The sequence below is a fragment of the Oncorhynchus kisutch genome, linkage group LG5 (genome assembly GCF_002021735.2).
Source record: "Oncorhynchus kisutch isolate 150728-3 linkage group LG5, Okis_V2, whole genome shotgun sequence".
NCBI lineage: Eukaryota > Metazoa > Chordata > Actinopteri > Salmoniformes > Salmonidae > Oncorhynchus > Oncorhynchus kisutch.
In genome coordinates, this window is record NC_034178.2 from 964,564 (window position 1) to 987,950 (window position 23,387).

General features: G+C 42.0%; 1 protein-coding gene across 11 annotated transcripts in view; it reads left to right on the top strand.

The window, feature by feature from the left end:
• The window catches only part of LOC109890469 (target of Nesh-SH3), a 33,917-nt gene extending 14,480 nt beyond the window's left edge, over window positions 1-19,437 (top strand). The window contains exons 6-25 of one of the 11 annotated variants that reach the window (XM_031823954.1): window positions 360-412; window positions 1,364-1,403; window positions 1,779-1,856; window positions 2,049-2,123; window positions 3,248-3,454; window positions 3,824-3,901; window positions 4,663-4,881; window positions 6,802-7,005; window positions 8,568-8,771; window positions 9,433-9,498; window positions 12,643-12,705; window positions 13,002-13,124; window positions 13,261-13,350; window positions 13,468-13,677; window positions 14,739-14,844; window positions 15,651-15,730; window positions 16,619-16,648; window positions 17,077-17,235; window positions 17,346-17,468; window positions 17,627-19,437. In XM_031823954.1, the coding sequence (XP_031679814.1) occupies window positions 360-412; window positions 1,364-1,403; window positions 1,779-1,856; window positions 2,049-2,123; window positions 3,248-3,454; window positions 3,824-3,901; window positions 4,663-4,881; window positions 6,802-7,005; window positions 8,568-8,771; window positions 9,433-9,498; window positions 12,643-12,705; window positions 13,002-13,124; window positions 13,261-13,350; window positions 13,468-13,677; window positions 14,739-14,844; window positions 15,651-15,730; window positions 16,619-16,648; window positions 17,077-17,235; window positions 17,346-17,468; window positions 17,627-17,742 (2,324 nt within the window). In that variant the 3' untranslated portion in view covers window positions 17,743-19,437. The remainder of the gene's footprint in view (window positions 1-359; window positions 413-1,363; window positions 1,404-1,778; window positions 1,857-2,048; window positions 2,124-3,247; window positions 3,455-3,823; window positions 3,902-4,662; window positions 4,882-6,801; window positions 7,006-8,567; window positions 8,772-9,432; window positions 9,499-12,642; window positions 12,706-13,001; window positions 13,125-13,260; window positions 13,351-13,467; window positions 13,678-14,738; window positions 14,845-15,650; window positions 15,731-16,618; window positions 16,649-17,076; window positions 17,236-17,345; window positions 17,469-17,626) is intronic. The other 10 variants (XM_031823955.1, XM_031823959.1, XM_031823958.1 and 7 more) reach the window with 10 other exon arrangements.
• Window positions 19,438-23,387: the final 3,950 nt, after the last annotated feature.

Consider the following 23,387-nt stretch of genomic DNA (forward strand, 5'->3'; position numbering starts at 1 on the left):
AAAGTAAAAATAATCCAAGAGGTAGTCATCTACTTTTTAAAACGTATCTGTAATCTGATTACAATATTTCAGCTGGAAATGTAACTGATTACATTGACAGTTACTTCCCAACCCTGCATGGGCGGTATGTATATCATACTTAAGAAAATGAAAATCAGAGAGTTCAGGCAGTACCTCCTCTTTTATTTTCGAAGAAGTCTGTAAGAAATCTTTGTGTCTTAAGAACAAAAAATAAAACATCCATATCATGTGAGCCATTTTGTGCTATGTTCCTACTTGCCAGACTTTCAAAAGATGACCTACCGACACTCTCTTCTCAGAATAGCAATTGTTTACATCTTCTTCTCCATGTTTTGCAGACAAAAGCGTCCAGAAACCCTACAAGCACCGGACCCCTATTGTGAAGCCAATGGTATGTGCTGTGTTTGTTGGCCATACAGCATAAGAACCTATGACCTACGGGACTCTCAGTCTATGTATTAAATCTCTTCCACAGGCATACGTATTCTCACACTACAACTTTACCCTACCACTCATTTTTATTTCTTCAAGAAAATATATTTCTATTTCCTGCTGTCATTGTGGAGGGAGAATATACAAAGGTGGTGAGAGAGGGTGAGAAGCAGAGCATAGCTGAGCTGTATAAGACCAGAGTAGAGTAGATAAACTCCTGTCTGCTTCCCCTGTCTGACCCCAGTACCCGGCCTGAGAGACTCTTTAACGTGGGTTTAAGAGGGTCACCCTCACAGCCCTGCTGTGACAGGCAGAACATCGCAAATCAACACATGGCGCGCTTACGCTGACATAGTCTTTCTGCCTACAATCAATCAATCAATCAATCAATCAGATGTATTTATTTCTAAAGCCTTTTTTACATCACCAGATGTCACAAAGAGCTATACAGAAACCCAGCCTAATCCTTTTTCCAATCTCTTTCATGGTGGCTATTTTGATTTTGCAGCTTATATGCAAGTGTGACTGTCATATGGCCCGTGATCTCTCGTGTGTGTGTGTGAGTGAGTGAGTGAGTGAGTGAGTCTAAGTCAGGTACCAGTAAGTGAAGTGTAGACAGCAGATCATAAATGTTTTCTGGTGAAGTGGCTTTTCCAGGCAGAAGTCAGGAGTGATGTATGTGCCGTTAAGGGAGGTTGAAGGGCACATTAGGTACGCTAGATGTCTCAAGGGAGACTCTCAGTGATGTAGCACTCAAGGGGAGACAGCACAAAGCACAACGCTATCCTCACCATAAAACGAAAACATGACTTTAGCACGGATAGCGTATTAGCGTTGACATATGAACTGTGGCTGTGGATCTGGTGGCAATAAAACCGTCCACCAACTGTAGATTGTTTTTGTTTCTCAGAAACCACCCATGTCCCGTGCACTTTTCCCACCTCGTCCAGGTAAGCCATTTCAGTGTAATCACTTGAAACCAGAACTTTTATATTGCATCCAACTGAAACAGCGAGGAATGCTACATGTCCATATGCATGTCCAGGCAACACCGTTACCTAAGCTTTATTCCAATGTACAGGAATGTAGATGTCATGATATTGTTCCAGGTGTATAAGTTCAGACAGTTAAATGCTACTTACCCTTGTTACACCTGTTTTCTGAGGATATAGCTGCATATTACACTGTTTTACACTGTTTTAATATGGTATAATGCCTATGTAATGTAAAGTGTTGGTTTACAGCATCACTACTTTAGACATAGGGAGTATGTTGCAACTACTTGAAATCCTACCTATCTCCTCTTGATTCCCTTTCTCTCCCAGCTATTCACAATAAGACTCAGCCTAGACTCCCTCTGACCAAAAACCAAGGTTTCCCAGGAGCTCCCAAGACATCTTTTGGTGATTACTCTCTCTCTCATTCTAAAGCACTTAATTTTTCACATAGTTTTTTTTATTGTTGCCAAAAACACTACTATTTTCACTGTCTTTAAAGACCTTCTGTGGTCAAACACACTTCCTGCCCTACACCTTCGCTACCTTTGCACTTCGTTCCTATTCATACTTTATGAAACGTGATATTATTTTCTACAGCACCACCAGAGAGACACCTGGAAGCTAGACCTGACCCCCGCTCCAATGAGCCTCAATGGCCACAGTTCCCACTGGGTAAACAGAGACTGACATTTTGAATCATATCAAGCTTTATTCACAGTCAGTCATCGCTTGGCTATGTCCACTACGCTGCTGCGAGGGGAGGGGTGGGCTGGGGTGGGGGGTGAGAACCGCAGCTGTTCGTTGTGATTGGCTGCATGCTGGCATGCCTTGAGTCCACTGAGAGGTAGAAAGTCCCTGGATCGTGGAGATGGTGGTGGCACAGGACGGTGCCGCCACAGAGTTGGAAGTATGCGCATACGTTTCTGCCAGAGCAAATGCGAAGGGCACGCATGACGGTGATTTTGTTTTGCTTAGACCTCAGGCGCTGTGAGAGGATTGGCTGCTTGTTTTGCTCAGTTTCCCTCCATACTGTATCAGTCCAACTCTGCACTTTACATTTACCCCTCTCTCTCTTCCACTCTTTCTTTCTTTCACCCATAGCTCATCCATTGATCTATTCATCCATCCTTTTTCAATTGTTCTGCTGTTTGTTCTTCCCATGTCTATTCCCACAACCTCTGTGACTCTCTCTCTCTACAGCAGTGTCCATCAAAATCCATCATTTCATATGTTTGTGTCCACACACCATGACGTCTTTCTCAGCCATCTCAATCATCTCTCTCCATGTTTCATCCCTGTCATCTCATTGGTTTACAGAGTTGTTGCATTTAAAGCCAGTGGCAATGCTGGGTTTCAACAGTCTGCATGACAACACTGCATGCAAAAAACGTGCTTCAATTTCCCATTAGGGAAAGGCAGCACAAAGTTGCTCTGTACCCCTTCTGTCCCTCTAAATACTTTCTGTCCCTCTAAATACTTCTGTCCCTTCTGTCCCTCTAAATATAAAGACTTTGTGTGTATTTCAATGAGGTACAACTACATTATGTGACAAAGTTAAATCAACCTGAATCCACTATTTAAAAAAGATAAATAACTACAATCTTATACAGTCAATGAAGGCATTCAGAGACATTCATCTCAGAGCCAAAGAGATGGATTTGAATGCATGTCTATGAACTGTTGATATTGACCTCAACAATTGGGCATCAAAATGTTCCATAAGGTATGTCCTTATGTGACTCCATAGATTCCAGTCCCCATAATCAAAGTTGACCTCCCTCTTCTCTCTCACCCAGACGGAGGAAACAGTATTAGAAATGCTTCCTCTCATCTCGTGGACCTCCCTCCTGCCCCCCCCCAACTCCTGCCCACCAAAACCCCCAGTACCTCCTCTGCCACCCCTGTCCTTAACAACCCCTCTCCACCCGGTGAAAAGCAACAGGGAAAGACCCAACCCAGGGGACCTACTAGCACCACAGTGAAGACACATAACCCTTCCTCTGGTAATTTCCACCTTTCAACTCTCTTTTACCTTCTTCTTCTTTTAAATAGTCTGTAATGTCATGTTAAGGGCATCAGAGTATACTCTGGTACCCCTCAAAAAAGTTATCTAAAATGCCTAACTCTCTTTGGAGAAAACGCCTAGATGTTTACTGAAACAGAAAGACGTACTGGTATCTAAAGCTATTAGGGACATTTGAACTTTTTATGAAGTGAGGCAGGAATCCTTTGCTTTCCTTTACCTCAATGGGTAGTCTTTGAGAGTGCTGCCCGAGTAACAGTTAGAGCTTCCTTGCCTATCTTGAATTTCTCTACAGACCACTGTAACCCAACCCTCCAGAAACAGATAAAACAATTTTTTCCCCACACAGCTCTCAGCGAATCACAGAAAGGAGCATCACTGCTAACCCCCGCCCTGGGCAGTGAGAAAGCCAATAACAACAACTTGGGTAACGATGACCTCATCGTATGAATGCCCTCACTGTGTTTTGCCTCAGCTGGTCTACGTACACTCCACTGTCTGTCTGCTGTCCACTGTGTCACCATCATCTCAGACCACAGCGTCTGTGTTGTTGTCCAGCTTTAATGCACACTCATTGGTCCACAGCTTCAGTGTTGTTGTCCAGCTTTAATGTACACTCATTGGTCCACAGCTTCAGTGTTGTTGTCCAGCTTTAATGCACACTCATTGGTCCACAGGTCATGATCAGGAGTTGGACTGAATGCCCGTTATTGCACCATCCACCACATTATCAACCACATTACTGCATTATCCATATCTGCATGGCATACACAATCTGACAGTCATGGTTACGCTGCACTGCTTAGCCCCAGCAGCATCTATGACTCTATTCCTCAAGATTGTGGAAGCTTTAGGATGAAAAATGCTTGAAAGATCCTACAGTAAATATTGTTTATGTCACTAAATTAATTAAAATTACACAAAAAACATGCAACACTTATAACAACAAGGCTAACATGAGTTAAGAGCTCATGTTAAGGAACTACAGTAGATGCCTTCAATCAAACCACAATATTGAATGCTGCAGATTTATTTGAGAGATCACTGATTGAATCATCCTCACTAACCCCACTATTCAACTCCTAAGGGCCGTTGCTCCCAGCACACCTGAATGGCACAACAGCATTGTCTTTAACATTGAGACTACACATTGTAACAGGTTCTACAATTGTTTTTGTGGTTTTCTAGGTCAAGGCAGCCAGAGAAATTTGAAACCCCATGGCCCGGCCATCACACTGATAGCCAGGACCATGAAGTCTCCTGCTGCCACAAACCCTCTCTTTCCCTTCACTGATGGCTCAAGACAAGATACCCCATCCTCCTCCTCCTCTTCTTCTTCCTCATCCTCCTCCTCATCCCTTCTTCACAGGTCTAATAACTCATCACAGACCTCCGGAACAACAGGGGGTAATGGAATCTCTCTCCCTCCCCTTTTCCTTCCTTCCTTCCTTCCTTCCTTCCTTCCTTCCTTCCTTCCTTCCTTCCTTCCTTCCTTCCTTCCTTCCTTCCTTCCTTCCTTCCTTCCTTCCTTCCTTCCTTCCTTCCTCCTTCCTTCCTTCCTTCCTTCCTTCCTTCCTTCCTTCCTTCCTTCCTTCCTTCCTTCCTTCCTTCCTTCCTTCCTTCCTTCCTTCCTTCCTTCCTTCCTTCCTTCCTTCCTTCCTTCCTTCCTTCCTTCCTTCCTTCCTTCCTTCCTTCCTTCCTTCCTCTCCTCCTCTTCCTGCTCCTCCTCTTCTTCTTCCTGCTCCTCCTCTTCTTCTTCCTGCTCCTCCTATTCTTGCTCCTACTATGTAATCTCCTTTTGGTTTTCTTGAAATCTCCCCTACCCCCACAAACCCTGTGTAACCAGTGTGCGTGCAGTACTTCCTCCAAACCAACCTCACATGTTGTCATATCTGGGCAGAGATAGAGATTAGGCAAAGATTGCAGAGTTGGTTTGGCATCAAGTGCCTAATTTCACCCTGTCCAACATGTAGAGAGCGTGATCGGTCATGCTTCGACGTAGCTTGTCATCTTCGCAGTCAAGATTTATCCTGGCTGTCCAATCTATCCATCTCTCGACTCTCGCATCATCTGAAGAAGTCACTGCTACTTTTAGAAAGATCTGTCAGATACGGTCAGCATGTCGTAGATTCTGGTTGCAGCATGGGTCAGCCATGTTAAGACAGAGCTTTCCACTGTCTTTGGGGAAACACGTTGTTCACTTGAGGCTGAAGCTCTGACAGGACTCTCCGCTGGTCCATCACATACTGTATAACACGCTACCTTTCCACACAAAATCACATCTGTTTTTGTCCTGTCTTTTTTTCTTCTATTTATTTTCCTCCTCACAAGGCCAGTTGGGAGATTCATCTCAAATCTGTTTCTTTCCTGAAGAATTAAGTCTGAGCTAACAATACTAGCCGATTCAGTGTTGTTGTGCAGCTTTAATGCAGACTCATTGGTCCACAGCTTCAGTGTTGTTGTCCAGCTTTAATGCACACTCATTGGTCCACAGCTTCAGTGTTGTTGTCCAGCTTTAATGCACACTCATTGGTCCACAGCTTCAGTTTTGTTGTCCAGCTTTAATGCACACTCATTGGTCCACAGCTTCAGTGTTGTTGTGCAGCTTTAATGCAGACTCATTGGTCCACAGCTTCAGTGTTGTTGTCCAGCTTTAATGCACACTCATTGGTCCACAGCTTCAGTGTTGTTGTCCAGCTTTAATGCACACTCATTGGTCCACAGCTTCAGTGTTGTTGTCCAGCTTTAATGCACACTCATTGGTCCACAGCTTCAGTGCTATTGTCCAGCTTTAATACACACTCATTGGTCCACAGCTCATGATCAGGAGTTGGACTGAATGCCCGTTATTGCACCATCCACCACATTATCAACCACATTACTGCATTATCCATATCTGCATGGCATACACAATCTGACAGTCATGGTTACGCTGCACTGCTTAGCCCCAGCAGCATCTATGACTCTATTCCTCAAGATTGTGGAAGCTTTAGGATGAAAAATGCTTGAAAGATCCTACAGTAAATATTGTTTATGTCACTAAATTAATTAAAATTACACAAAAAACATGCAACACTTATAACAACAAGGCTAACATGAGTTAAGAGCTCATGTTAAGGAACTACAGTAGATGCCTTCAATCAAACCACAATATTGAATGCTGCAGATTTATTTGAGAGATCACTGATTGAATCATCCTCACTAACCCCACTATTCAACTCCTAAGGGCCGTTGCTCCCAGCACACCTGAATGGCACAACAGCATTGTCTTTAACATTGAGACTACACATTGTAACAGGTTCTACAATTGTTTTTGTGGTTTTCTAGGTCAAGGCAGCCAGAGAAATTTGAAACCCCATGGCCCGGCCATCACACTGATAGGCAGGACCATGAAGTCTCCTGCTGCCACAAACCCTCTCTTTCCCTTCACTGATGGCTCAAGACAAGATACCCCATCCTCCTCCTCTTCCTCTTCCTCATCCCTTCTTCGTAGGACTAATAACTCATCACAGACCTCCAGGACACCAGGGGGTAATGGAATCTCTCTCTCTCCTTTTCTTCTCCTCCACTTCCTCTTCCTCCTCCTCCTCTTCCTCCTACTATGTCATCTCCTTGTGGTTTTCTTGAAATGCCCTCTACCCCCACAAACCCTGTGTAACAAGTGTGCAAGACTTCCTCCAAACCAACCACAAATGTTGTCATATCTGGGCAGAGATTGAGATTAGGCAAAGATTGCAGAGTTGGTTCGGGATCAAGTGCCTAATTTCACCCTGCACAACATGTGGAGAGCGTGATCGGTCATGCTTCGACGTAGCTTGTCATCTTCGCGGTCAAGATTTGTCCTGGCTGTCCAATCTATCCATCTCTCGACTCTCGCACCATCTGAAGAAGTCACTGCTACTTTTAGAAAGATCTGTCAGATACGGTCAGCATGTCGTAGATTCTGGTTGCAGCATGGGTCAGCCATGTTAAAACAGAGCTTTCCACTGTCTTTGGGGAAACACGTTGTTCACTTGAGGCTGAAGCTCTGACAGGACTCTCCGCTGGTCCATCACATACTGTATAACACGCTACCTTTCCACACAAAATCACATCTGTTTTTGTCCTGTCTTTTTTTCTTCTATTTATTTTCCTCCTCACAAGGCCAGTTGGGAGATTCATCTCAAATCTGTTTCTTTCCTGAAGAATTAAGTCTGAGCTAACAATACTAGCCGATTCAGTGTTGTTGTGCAGCTTTAATGCAGACTCATTGGTCCACAGCTTCAGTGTTGTTGTCCAGCTTTAATGCACACTCATTGGTCCACAGCTTCAGTTTTGTTGTCCAGCTTTAATGCACACTCATTGGTCCACAGCTTCAGTGTTGTTGTGCAGCTTTAATGCAGACTCATTGGTCCACAGCTTCAGTGTTGTTGTCCAGCTTTAATGCACACTCATTGGTCCACAGCTTCAGTGTTGTTGTCCAGCTTTAATGCACACTCATTGGTCCACAGCTTCAGTGTTGTTGTCCAGCTTTAATGCACACTCATTGGTCCACAGCTTCAGTGCTATTGTCCAGCTTTAATACACACTCATTGGTCCACAGCTCATGATCAGGAGTTGGACTGAATGCCCGTTATTGCACCATCCACCACATTATCAACCACATTACTGCATTATCCATATCTGCATGGCATACACAATCTGACAGTCATGGTTACGCTGCACTGCTTAGCCCCAGCAGCATCTATGACTCTATTCCTCAAGATTGTGGAAGCTTTAGGATGAAAAATGCTTGAAAGATCCTACAGTAAATATTGTTTATGTCACTAAATTAATTAAAATTACACAAAAAACATGCAACACTTATAACAACAAGGCTAACATGAGTTAAGAGCTCATGTTAAGGAACTACAGTAGATGCCTTCAATCAAACCACAATATTGAATGCTGCAGATTTATTTGAGAGATCACTGATTGAATCATCCTCACTAACCCCACTATTCAACTCCTAAGGGCCGTGGCTCCCAGCACACTTGAATGGCACAACAGCATTGTCTTTAACATTGAGACTACACATTGTAACAGGTTCTACAATTGTTTTTGTGGTTTTCTAGGTCAAGGCAGCCAGAGAAATTTGAAACCCCATGGCCCGGCCATCACACTGATAGGCAGGACCATGAAGTCTCCTGCTGCCACAAACCCTCTCTTTCCCTTCACTGATGGCTCAAGACAAGATACCCCATCCTCCTCCTCTTCCTCTTCCTCATCCCTTCTTCGTAGGACTAATAACTCATCACAGACCTCCAGGACACCAGGGGGTAATGGAATCTCTCTCTCTCCTTTTCTTCTCCTCCACTTCCTCTTCCTCCTCCTCCTCTTCCTCCTACTATGTCATCTCCTTGTGGTTTTCTTGAAATGCCCTCTACCCCCACAAACCCTGTGTAACAAGTGTGCAAGACTTCCTCCAAACCAACCACAAATGTTGTCATATCTGGGCAGAGATTGAGATTAGGCAAAGATTGCAGAGTTGGTTCGGGATCAAGTGCCTAATTTCACCCTGCACAACATGTGGAGAGCGTGATCGGTCATGCTTCGACGTAGCTTGTCATCTTCGCGGTCAAGATTTGTCCTGGCTGTCCAATCTATCCATCTCTCGACTCTCGCACCATCTGAAGAAGTCACTGCTACTTTTAGAAAGATCTGTCAGATACGGTCAGCATGTCGTAGATTCTGGTTGCAGCATGGGTCAGCTATGTTAAAACAGAGCTTTCCACTGTCTTTGGGGAAACACGTTGTTCACTTGAGGCTGAAGCTCTGACAGGACTCTCCGCTGGTCCATCACCTCCTTTTCCTATTTATTTTCCTCCTCACAAGGCCTGTTGGGAGATTCATCCTTAATATCTTTTTTTCCTGAAGAATTAAGTCTGAGCTAACAATACTAGCTGCTTTTTCCATAACAGTCACTCTTCTTCTCCACAGCCAATGGTAAGCATCACAAAGGAACCGGCCTCCCCAAACCAGTCGTTTGGAACAGACTGAGAATGGGTAAAAAGAGCTGATATTTCTCCTGTGTCTCTCATCCATTAACCCATACAGTTCGTTGGCGTTGTGGCGGCATCATCAACCAATATCGGTGACCTTCACCCATTCATTTTGTTTGTCAATAATGTGTCTGTCTAACCATCCATCCATCCATTCATCAGCCCGTCAGTCTGTCTATCCATACGTTGTCCAAGGGTCTTGGTGTTCTTGGTTTTAATGCAAGCTTCTGCAGATTCAATGCTGTTGCAGGCTTCAAAGCTTATGACAACGAGTAATCAAAGAGGTATTAAGTAATCACTGCTCTTTTTAGGGAGGTAAGCCTGTGTTAGTACCCATTTGTGGTGGTGGGGAAACTCAGTTCATGAAACTGAAGCAGTTTCAGAGGCCTTCAAAGATCAGGCTCTTTGTATGCCGAGCTATATAACCGATGCTGTTTCTCTGTCACAAACTGGCAAACTGGAAGTCAAATCAATGTTGAGCTGCTTATGGTTGGGGTTCACCCTGTGCATGATTGTATGCATGTCAGTCCTGTACTGTCCTCATTGAGCATGAGATGTGGTTGGGTTGTCTATCATCATCATTCACTCTATGTTTGTGCTCTGTTTCATTTTATGGTCAATTGGTTGTGTCTTTACTGATAAAACAGTGGAATACTGAAGGAGGATTCTTTGAAAGATCTTAATTGATATGTTCAGATACCATCGATGTCTTCAAGTGTCTGGACCCGCATAAATTTCCCTCAAAGACACAATAGGTTTGGGAATAGGTTTTAATCTTAGTACTTTTCCTGCAGCAAACACAAACAACTCACTGTTGGAGGACATAAACCCTGATGTTTTGGGCCGTTCAGGCTTCTCTTCCATTGAGGACCAGTTCTATGGTAAAATGGCATGAATCCAGTCTTATCTGCACCCAGCGCAAAGCTAGCCCTGCCCACGCTGACACACGCTAGCTTCCATCGCCATCATTTCGGCCCAGACTGCATGAGTCGGCCATGTTGGATGTAAAATACATCTTATTTTGATCAAAACACTGGACGACCATCACTAAGAATTCGACCAAAGGCTTCAGTTCAGCCGGGCCTTTGGAAAATACTTTCCTTTTTTGGAAAGTATGACGTCTGAGGGTCATTAGCTTATTTTTAAGAACCTTATTTTGGCGTGTTTCTCACCAAGCTTTGCACTTTCTCTTACCACATGTTAAGAAGTGTTCTATAATAGCCCTGCCGCCGTGTAATGAACTTGACGTTTTGTTTGGAGGGTGGCTCAAATGTTATTTTCATCTATTTTCCTGGGTAGGTTCCACATGCTTCTGGCCTGATTGTTATTTTCATCTATTTTCCTGGGTAGGTTCCACATGCTTCTGGCCTGATTGTTATTTTCATCTATTTTCCTGGGTAGGTTCCACATGCTTCTGGCCTGATTGATATTTTCATCTATTTTCCTGGGTAGGTTCCACATGCTTCTGGCCTGATTGTTATTTTCATCTATTTTCCTGGGTAGGTTCCACATGCTTCTGGTGCAATTGTTATTTTAATCTATTTTCCTGGGTAGGTTCCACATGCTTCTGGCCTGATTATTATTTTCATCTATTTTCCTGGGTAGGTTCCACACGCTTCTGGCCTGATTGTTATTTTCATCTATTTTCCTGGGTAGGTTCCACATGCTTCTGGCCTGATTGTTATTTTCATCTATTTTCCTGGGTAGGTTCCACATGCTTCTGGCCTGATTGCAAGTATTGACTTAAGAAGAACAATAATCTTCACAGGCTAGTGCATCACTGTGGAGGTGCCAGTGTTTAGAGTACCCATCATGCAATCAGGAGAGCATGGCATCAGCTTTTCATCAGCTACAGGAATTCAATGTTTGCATTTGGTTACAGATTTGTGTTTGTATGAACTAGACTTAGTGGACTAATATTTTTGCATGAGTAGACAGGTCACAGTGCAAAGGCAGAAAAAGTCAGCAGTCAATAATAATTGTGTTTGGTGGCTTGTCACTTGATCATGCAGTCACCTATGATCAAGGTTCACTGCATGTTCTGTACAATGTGAAACATTTGTAATCTTTATTCATGCTGGTTCCATGTGGCTAGAAAAATGCACTGTTTTACGATTACGTAGAACACTGTCATTGCAGAGAAATATCTATTCTTACTCCGATTTCAGTAGAGTCACAGTTTTATAAATGTATAACATATGCTATCCTGAATGACAGCATGAAAAAAGTTCGGGAAAGCTTTTCTTTTTAAGTAGAACCATGCTTTCTAGAAACTGTAGAGTTGGATAAAGCAGTGCTAACTGCAAACTGGCAGTATTTCAAACATGGATATTTACATGTAATTGATGGAAAGTAATGGACCCATATTGTTTTATATTACCAGCTAAAATGTTTCAGAGCTACACCAGATTTTATGTACTGGGGCTTTGCATTTAGCATATTTTCTTATGGATTAGGACCAATTCCTTGATTGTGAAGAATTTGGCCTCAATGCAACATAGTGCTATTTGGCAACAGGTTAAGCATTTAGTTCTGGGTAACTTTCAGAACATGTGTAAAACCTCAAGGAATTACAAAGGATTGTTCATGTTTTAAGGTTCATTGGGCGTAGGGTATGGGGTTTTACCATCCATTTATTTATACAGTCCATATAGAGTTCCTCCCAGGCATAAAGATGCCAAAATAATTTTCCACAGCTCATGGTCATCAGTATGGTATGCTATCTAGAACCTAAAAGGGTTCTTCTGCTGTCCTCGTAGGAGAACCCTTTTTGGTTCCTTTACACAAAGGGTTCTACATGGAACTCAAAAGAGTTCTACCTGGAAGCAAAAAGGGTTCTCCTATGGGGACAGCAGAATAACCCTTTTTTGAAAGCTTTTCTCTAACAGTGTATGACAGATGGCGCATGTCAGATACGAGATGAAATCCTGATGTTTTCTCTAGATATTGCCGATTGTGTCCACAATGGTCAAGTTATTTGGGTTATTCTACAAGTGGCGGTGAAAGAGTGTTCCACTGTTTTTCATTTAAGATGACCTCTTCAAGGCAAATAACACCACCAGAGAGACGAATGAATGGTTCTCGCATAAATTGTAGTGTTTAGTGGTTATGTGATTGACTGTTGTTTCCTTTGATTTCTATTTTTCAGGATCTCGTCCGTCCATTCCTGTCAACAAAAAGACCAACCTGGTTGGCAAACCTGGTGATATGAGTAAGGTTTAGTTGGTTGTAATAATAACACATAATTGAACATTGAGCAGTTTTCTATACATCATCCACTACCTGAAATGGGGGGTGTACACACCAGTTCCCAAACTCCATTATAAACCAGCTGTTAGTGAAAGAGTATTTTGTCATCATGAAGTTTGTCATTTGGCTGAGCTTATGTTTACAACCTCAAAGGCACTTTTTCTCTAAGCAAATATAGAAATATTGAGAAAGCCAAGAAAAACGACAAACTTTTTTGTTGTTGTAAACAACATGCTTTCCAAACTCTGTTCTCTACAGACAAGCTGAATGTCTTGAAGCAAACGGACAAGGCCTCCATTTTGAGGAGGTTTCCGTCAGTGACGACTAAACCTGCCAAGCAAGACCGCAGACACACAACAACGACTGCACCATCAGCCAACGGTATAACCGATCACAATTCAGAGCTAAATTATGTCCTAAGTAGACCTATATTACTGGTGCCCCATGTGAGGACAATCCTTAAATGTGTTTTGTGGAGCTCTAAAGCATATCCTTGTCCTTTCTCATCCTCTCACAGACATCTGGTTTGAAACCTGGGAGAACTCCTCATTATTCAGCTCCCTACCAGCCTCTGACGTGGACGCATTGGGAAAGAAACGTTTTGTTGGTAAGTATAAAAAAAACTTATTGTAACTATCATGTACTTCTATTGTCCCTGGCAGAAAATGACTACATGGTCGATTTGAACCAGTAGATCTTTTAAATGTGATCTCTCTTCCCTAAGCACCCCATGTAGTCTACAAGACGGACAAGAAACCAGACGAGCCTTGTTCCATCACCACCTCTCTCAGCTACTTCCCAGAGGAGGAGGGCGGGGAGACAAACGTGACAGCCCCGCCCAAGTCTCCGCCCTCCAACCTCACCGTGGTAACGGTGGAGGGATGCCCCTCCTTCATCATTCTAGACTGGGAAAAGACAGACAACGACACCACAGGTGGGGAGAGTGGGACACTGTGCCTGTCTATGTACTCCAACTACAATGCAAATGCATAGCAACATACACCACCGTTCAAAAGTTTGGGGAAACGTAGAAATGTAATTGTTTTTCAAAGAAACACACAACAAAAAAAATCCATTAAAATAACTTCAAATTGATCAAAAATACAGTGTAGACCTTGTTAATGTTGTAAATGACTATTGTATTTGGAAACAGCTGATTTTATATGGAATATCTACATAGGCGTACAGAGGCCCATTATCAGCAAACATCACTCCTGTGTTCCAATGGCACGTTGTGTTAGCTAATCCAAGTTTATCATTTAAAAATTATCTTTAGAAAAACCCTTTTCAAATTATGTTAGCACAGCTAAAAACTGTTGTCCTGATAAATACAGCAAGAGCAGGAGGACAAGTACATTAGAGTGTCTAGTTTGAGAAGGCCAGCATCCCGGAGTCGCCTCTTCACTGTTGACGTTGAGACTGGTGTTTTGCAGGCACTATTTAATGAAGCTGCCAGTTGAGGACTTGTGAGGTGTCTGTTTCTCAAACTAGACACTCTAATGTACTTGTCCTCTTGCTCAGTTGTGCACCGGGGCCTCCCATTCCTTCTATTCTGGTTAGAACCAGTTTGCGCTGTTCTGTGAAGGGAGTAGTACACAGCATTGTACGAGATCTTCTGTTTCATGGCAATTTCTTGCATGGAATAGCCTTCATTTCTCAGAACAAGAATAGACTAACGAGTCTCAGAAGAAAGTCCTTTGTTTCTGGCCATTTTGAGCCTGTAATCGAACCCACAAATGCTCATGCTCCAGATACTCAACTAGTCTAAAGAAGGCCAGTTTTATTGCTTCTTTAATCAGTACAACAGTTTTCAGCTGTGCTAACATAATTGCAAAAGGGTTTTTGATGTTATTTTAATGGACAGAAATGTGTTTTGTGTTTTTCTAAGTGACCCCAAACTTTTTAACGGTAGTGTACATTGGAAAGTGTGACTCTGAATATTGGGATACTTGGTGAATTCTTGAATTCAACAGTGATTTCCTGGTTGTTGTGTAGAATATGAGGTCATCTCCACGACGAAGGGACCAGATGGTACTCAGGTGTCCATCCTGACCACCAACCAGACTCACACTGCAGTAGAGAACCTCAAACCCGAGAGCAGGTATATAATATAACATCTTTGTGCCTGTGTTTCAGATTGATACAACACATTGTATTCTCTCGGTATGCTCTCTCTCAGTCCTCAGACGGTAGCTTTTTTCAGAGCTTTGAAAAAGTATGAAAATTCATGCACTCGCTACCGTAAGTCTGCTAAATAACTCAAATGTAAATGTTTGTGAAGCTTAAACTTTCTGAAAGGCTTTCGTTCATGGAAATAATACAGAATTGAATTATTCATTGTATTATTACTACTTTTGTCAGAAGGATTAGCTAGATAGCTATGTCTGGTTAAGATCAGGACCTGGCGTAGTTGGAGAAGAAAGGTTCTTCACGTGTGGAGAGCAGAGGAGGGCTGCCACGCTCCCTAGGTTTTTAATGAAACCTGAATATGGGACTATTTGACATTAAAGAAGTGATAGAATATAAACCAGGGCTTCCTGTGAGCTGAGCCTGCTGAGGCTACTGGCACGTGGTGGACCAATCGCTGTGTCTGAACATCTCATATGGAGGAGACATTAGCGGGAGGGACTCTGGCTCTCTGGACTGCACTGTCTGGAGAAGAGATAAATAGGGAGGCAATACTAGAGCCTTTCCTTGCTGTAACAACAAGGCCGAACAAGAATACACTACGTTTCCATCAAAATACCGTGTCCACTTTAAACGCTGTGAGGATTAGAGGAAAATCTGATTCTGTGGAAATGATTGCTTGCAATTGGAAATGGAGCGGAAATTGGAATCTGGAGCGAGTCGGTAGGATAATCGCTGTGAGACCTTCTGATAGTGACACTTCCTGCTCTTACCTCACAGCTACGAGTTCAAGGTGAAACCCAAGAACGAGCTTGGAGAGGGGCCACCCAGTGAGCCTGTGTCTTTCAACACTGAATCAGGTACAGTATGGGCCACGTTGTTTTCTAGGCCAGCACTAATAGGCCTCATTAAATGACACAATAACTTGGTGATTGGTTGTTTCGTTGAATCGCTGACTTACACCATTACCTATTCAGGAGTCAGTAAAAAGTTCAAGAGCCACATCTGGCCTTTTGCATAGGTCATCTGTTGACAAGGTCAGGCATTTGGCGTTAAACAAACAAACAAGCATCCACTAAAATACGCACGTACAAACGTACTAACGCACAGCCTCGTCAGCCAGCTCCAGTCATGTCTGGCGGTCCACCACTTACCGGTGTAGGGGTCTGTAATTAACTAGCTGTTATTAACCTAATGATTTCAGCATGGCCCCTCCATTTCCATAACATCCATGTAAACTGCCTCCAACCCCAGGAGTGCTGTCCGACTCAGCTCTCCCTCATCTTGCATTGCAGCTCACAACACACTCAATCAAACTCACTATCAAATAAATTTGATTTGATTTGATTTGATTTAATACAACAGCGTATCATAAATGAATGGCAAGTAGGGAATCAGGTCATTTTTATGTTTCTGGGAGGACATCACCGCTGGGCCTCATTGGCTCACAGAGGCTTACCCTCTATGTGAGAGATGAGGAGGAGTTTGAAGGCAGATGATTTGTCCTGGAGTCTCCTGGAGTCCCACACTACCATATCAGACTGTCTCTTCAGTGCCAAAGTGGACTAATTTGCTACAAGACGTGTGGTTTTGTGGTCTTTTATTTAGGAGAATCACCAATTTATTTCAAAATCTTTCGGAACCATTTGTACAGTCTATTCTGAGAAGAAGACATTTGAAAGCACCTACTAACTCACATTTCTCTCTCTGCCTCTTTTTCTCCATGTCTCCATCCCTCCGTCCTGCAGCGGACCCACGTGTGAGTGAGAATGTCTCAGGTAAGCCCCTCAGTCTGTGGTCTGTCCTGAGCACCGGTCCCAGGTGACACATTCCACCAGGCTGAATGAATGGATGATCTAAGGAAGGTCTGGCCTGGCACAGTGAGAGTCTGTGGAGACTCAGGCCACCGTGCCCAAGTGCAGCAGTACACTGCTCTCCATCCAATATCTATGAGCTCACTTCTTCCACGCCCAACTCACAGCCAGACCAAACATTTACACAGCTAAATGAATGGAGACATTTTTATTTTCCCTTTCATTTCATCAGTAGTAAAAGGCTGTGATACACTAAAAAGACAACTCTGATTGGGAATGCAAATATACATTTGGGCTTCTACTCATCTCTATTTTCTTCATTATTATCTTTGTTTCATGATTCATGCCTTTGATATTCCACGTTCTAATATTTTGTTAACTCTTTCCTGTAGGAAAAGATGCCATCTGGACCCAGTTCCCCTTCAAGACAGACTCATACTCAGAGTGCAATGGCAAGCAGTATGTGAAGAGGACCTGGTACCGCAAGTTTGTGGGCATCCAGCTCTGCAACTCCCTCCGATACAAGATATATCTGAGTGATTCTCTCAACGGTCAGTTCTGCTTCCGGCACTCAGTGTCTATAGTACAGTACAGAACAGTACTGTAGATCAGTTTAAATGGCCATCCCTTTCGACAACTTTTCCCCCTAATAACTTTACAGGTAAATTTTACAACATTGGGGACCAGACTGGCCATGGTGAGGACCACTGTCAGTTTGTAGACTCGTTCCTGGATGGGAGGACAGGAAACCAAGTCAGGGCTGACCAGCTGCCAGCAAGAGAAGGTACAAGCTACAGCACTGACACATCTATCTTTCAATCGTTGAAATGAGAACCTGTTAAGAATATGCTTAATATCCATGCCTGAAAACAACTACATTTTCAGAATGTCTAAAACGACTCAAAGTTCAGCCCCTCACTTCATTTTGTCTGTTACATACAGGGTATTACAGGGCTATGAGACAAGAGCCTGTCAACTTTGGTCAGATAGGAGGGAACTCTCACGTCACCTACGTGTCATGGTACGAGTGTGGAACGGCCATTCCTGGCAAATGGTAGGACCCCCCCCAAAGCTGTCTGTGGAGAAGCCCGAAGGATATACAGTACATATCAAACAGTCTGGGAAGGTGGCAGGAAGGGTCCTTCTATGCATCCAATCAATCTCTGGATGCTACATATCCCCATCCATCTGCCTCCAAACCCCAGCCATGTAAAAACCTGTACAGGATCTCCGAGTCAGGTTAATATAATGTCCATATGTAATAGCCTTATCTTATTTATCAAACATGACAAAAAGGCAAAGGGATAAAAAGAACATAGTATGAGATAAATGGAGAAACTTCTAACTAACAGTGTGAGGTAACAAACATACAGTAGATATCTTTTTTTAAATTTTTTATAATGGGAAGCTGGCTCCCTGAAACTTATTTTGATAACGTGTATAATATTATTTATCAAAGTGTTTGATGCCATGTTCCGAGTTCTAGGAAATGGGTTATAATGCAACGCTTTTGCTGTACAGTACAAGTTGTAGAGTTTCAGACAACCTGCTGGAATTTCATGGTTTCATTCAGTGACCGATTCATGGTGCAAGAATTGTCCCATAATTTGGTCCGTCTTAGGGCTCTATTCAATCCATATCGCTGAAGCTCAGCGTTGCAGCACGATTGAAATTTAAAGGCAATATTCCCGAGTTAGCGGAGACTGCATTCATGGTAAACGCTGCATATGTCAGCTCAATGGGAAATTACCTTCACATTTCCATCACGCAATCTGTAACGCTTCAGCGAAACAAATTGAATCCAGCCCTAGTTCAATCTACACCTTCAGAGAAGATAATGCTGTAAATATTAACATGAAGTCCACTCTCACACATATCCACTAACCAGTGGAGGCTGCTGAGGGGAGGACGGCTCATAATAATGGCTGGAACGGAGTGAATGGAATGGCATTAAACATATGGAAACCATGTATTTGCTGTATTTGAAAACATTCCACTAATTCCCCTCCAGTTATTACCACGAGCCCGTCCTCCCCAATTACGGTGCCACCAACCTCCTGTGCCAGTAGTTCATTGTATGAATGTTGACCGAGCAAAGTCACCTAAAACCAAAAACAAGCATTGGAAAATAAGCACACACGCTGAGGACGTCTCGTACCAAACCAATACTTCTCCTTCATTAGCCCTGATATATGGGGTGGCTGTGCATGGGAGGTCTTTACACTTGCAATTTGCACAGCATAAATGTATTTATATGTATATGGAGAGAAAGTATTTTTTTCAACTAACTTTTTCAAAAGACACGTCCCTTAAAGCAAACGCTCATACTTCACAGTGTTCCACTGGCAACATTTTACATCCTCTGATACAACACGTTGTATATATATCATGTTGGAAAATAAGAGGGATATCTTTTCTTCTTAGTAGCCTTGATAAATGGTACAGTGAGGAGTCCTGTTGAATGATTTCTTAGTTTTGTACAAAAATACACTTTTGGCTCAATGCGCTTGCAGATCAGTGTTTTTATACTTATTTTTTATGGAGAATATTTGTCATATGGAACTGTACTCTTGTTTTTGTAAACACACTTTCATTTCTGTATCTATTTTCAATAATAAAAACAGAAGTTCTGTTACTTTTTTATTTAAAAAAATATGTCCTTGCCATTTTTCACTTTGGGTAACTAGAGTGATAGTGTTTTCTGGTTGAAGGAGCGTACAGGTGGAACTTGAAAAATAAACTGCCTTCCTTAACTGGGCTGCTCTGTTTCATCCATATAATTTCTATTAGGTCTAAAAGAAAATGTAGTGGTTTTTATGGTCTGTCTATGTTGACATGAGATGTTGACCACCACTGAGCTGATCCCCTTACAGCTCATACATCCTGGTGTACTTTCCCCATGTCAGAGTAGAACCACATCGCCAATTAGAAAGATCAACAGACATCCATGGATTACCACGCTTTTCCAGAGAGAGCCCAACGAACGCCAAATTCAACACAGGGACATTCTTCCAAATCGCAGGGGCAAGGGGAAAAAAGGCTCTCATTGTCTGTATTAGCTTTCCAAGAGAAAGTTATAGTCTGGGCATAACAGCTAATGTCACATCAAGGTGGAGCGTTCCCTCAAATAGGACAGTAGTCTGATCCCAGGAACCTGACTGCATCTCCCACAGCTGCATACACTTTTAGAAGCAGTCTTTCAAAAGGAAGTTCAAGTTATGTCACTCTCATACAAAACCAGCAGGCTAAATACTGCTAAAATAAACACTATACAAAACCAGCAGGCTAAATACTGCTAAAATAAACACTTTATACAAAACCAGCAGGCTAAATACTGCTAAAATAAATACTTTATACAAAACCAGCAGGCTAAATACTGCTAAAATAAATACTTTATACAAAACCAGCAGGCTAAATACTGCTAAAATAAACACTTTATACAAAACCAGCAGGCTAAATACTGCTAAAATAAATACTTTATACAAAACCAGCAGGCTAAATACTGCTAAAATAAACACTTTATACAAAACCGACAGGTTAAATACTGCTAAAATAACCACTTCATACAAAACCAACTGGCTAAATACTGCTAAAATAAACACTTTATACAAAACAAGCAGGCTAAATACTGCTCAAATAAACACTTTATACAAAACCAGCAGGCTAAATACTACTAAAATAAACACTTTATACAAAACCAGCAGGCTAAATACTGCTAAAATAAACACTTTATACAAAACCAGCAGGCTAAATACTGCTAAAATAAACACTTTATACAAAACCAGCAGGCTAAATACTGCTAAAATAAACACTATACAATACCGACAGGTTAAATACTGCTAAAATAAACACTATACAAAACCGACAGGTTAAATACTTGTAAAATAAACACTTTATACAAAACAAGCAGGCTAAATACTGCTAAAATAAACACTTTATACAAAACCAGCAGGCTAAATACTACTAAAATAAACAATTTATACAAAACCAGCAGGCTAAATACTGCTAAAATAAACACTTTATACAAAACCAGCAGGCTAAATACTGCTAAAATAAACACTTTATACAAAACCAGCAGGCTAAATACTGCTAAAATAAACACTTTATACAAAACCAGCAGGCTAAATACTGCTAAAATAAACACTATACAAAACCGACAGGTTAAATACTGCTAAAATAAACACTTCATACAAAACCAGCAGGCTAAATACTGCTAAAATAAACACTTTATACAAAACCAACTGGCTAAATACTGCTGAAGTGTAACTTGCCTAGTTAAATAAAGATTAAATAAAGGTGTGAAAATAAATAAATAAATTTTAAAAATCTGCCAAATCGGTGTCCAAAATTACGGATTTCCGATTGTTATGAAAACTTGAAATCGTCCCTAATTAACTGGCCATTCCGATTAATCGGTCGACCCCTAAAACGAACCACTTCATACATAACCAACAGGCTAAATACTGCTAAAATAACCACTTCATACAAAACCAACAGGCTAAATACTGCTAAAATAACCACTTCATACAAAACCAACAGGTTAAATACTGCTAAACTAACCACTTCATACAAAACCAACTGGCTAAATATTGCTAAAATAACCACTTCATACAAAACCAACAGGTTAAATACTGCTAAATGAACCACTTCATACAAAACCAACAGGCTAAATACTACAAAACTAACCAATTTATACAAAACCAACAGGCTAAATACTGCTAAAATAACCACTTCATACAAAACCAACAGGTTAAATACTGCTAAACGAACCACTTCATACAAAACCAACAGGCTAAATACTACAAAACTAACCAATTTATACAAAACCAACAGGCTAAATACTACAAAACTAACCACTTCACCCTTGCTGCTTTAGTAATAATAACACTGCCCTGCATTAAGAAGGATGGACCAGTCTGTGCAGGCAATGAGACATTACCAGCTGAACAATAAGATTTGCAGAATGATAAAGATAAGCTTCAGCTAACCAGTGCCATCAGGGACACTGCCAGGCTTGGTGCCAAGCTGATCCATGGGGAACAACTCAGCGGTATGAGTTACAGAAAGGGAATATTATACAGATATAGGATCTTCATTTGAGCCAGTTTGCTACAGCAGGAAAATAATCCTGCAGCAACAGGACATGTGATTTGTTATGTGGATTATATCATGGGAATTGTAGGTGTTGATCCTTTTTTTTGTAAGCGAAAATCAAATCTGAAATGTCAAAGTGGATATTGCAAACTTCAAAAGCCTTTTTAACCACAAATACACTACAACTACAGACTCCTTGACTTGATCCACATTTTGTTATGTTACTGCCCTATTCTAAAATGTATTAAATTGTGTTTTTTCCTCATCAATCTACACACACAATACCCCACAATGACAAAGCCTAAAACAGTGCAGACATTTTTGCTGAGAAAAAAATATTTAAAAAAATTAAATATCACATTTACATAAGTATTCAGACCCTTTACTCAGTACTTTGTTGAAGCACCTTTGGCAGCGATTACAGCCTCAAGTCTTCTTGGGTATGACGTTACAAGCTTGGCACACCTGTATTTGGGGAGTTTATCTGAATCTTCTCTGCAGATCCTCTTAAGCTCTGTCAGGTTGGATGGGGAGCATTGCTGCACAGCTATTTTCAGGTTAGATCGGGTTCAAGTCTGAGCTCTGGCTTGGCCACTCAAGGACATTCAGAGACTTGTTCTGAAACCACTCGTTGTCTTGGCTGTGTGCTTAGTGTCGTTGTCCTGTTGGAATGTGAACGTTTGCCCCAGTCTGAGGTCCTGAGCGCTCTGTAGCAGGTTTTCATCAAGGATCTCTCTGTACTTTGCTCTGTTAATTTTCCCCTCAATTCTGATTAGTCTCCCAGTCCCGACCACTGAGGAGTGGCTTCCGTCTGGCCACTCTACCATAAAGGCCTGATTGGTGGAGTGCTGCAGAGATGGTTGTCCTTCTGGAAGGTTCTCTCATCTTCACAGAGGAACTCTGGAGCTCTGCCAGAGTGACCATCGGGTTCTTGGTCACCTCCCTGACTAAGGCCCTTCTCCCCCGATTGCTCAGTTTGGCGGGGTGGCCAGCTCTTGGTGGTTCCAAACTTCTTTCATTTAAGAATGATTGGAGGCCACTGTGTTCTTGGGGAACTTCAATGCTGCAGACATTTTTTGGTACTCTTCCCCAGATCTATAACTGGACACAATCCTGTCTCGGAGCTCTCGGACAAATCCTTTGACCTCATGGCTTGGTTTTAGCTGTGACATGCACTGTCAACTTTTGGACCTTATATAGACAGGTGTGTGCCTTTCCAAATCATGTCCAATCAATTGAATTTACCACAGGTGGACTCCAATCAAGTTGTAGAAACATCACAAGGATGATCAATGGAAACCAGATGCACCTGAGCTCAATTTTGAGTGTCATAGCAAAGGGTCTGAATACCTATGTAAATATGGTATTTCTAAAAAATGTAAAAAAATGTTTTCGCTTTGTCATTATGGGTTATTGTTTGTAGATTGATGAGGATTACATTTTTTTTAATACATAAGAATAAGGCTCTAACTTAACAATGTGTAAAAGGTCAAGGGGTCTGAATACTTTTCGAATGCATTGTAACAGTACATAGAGGCTTCTGTCCAAGCATGCTGGCTAGACAGACTACATACAACAATGTCAGCAGAGAGTATAGTGTAAGTGGCCA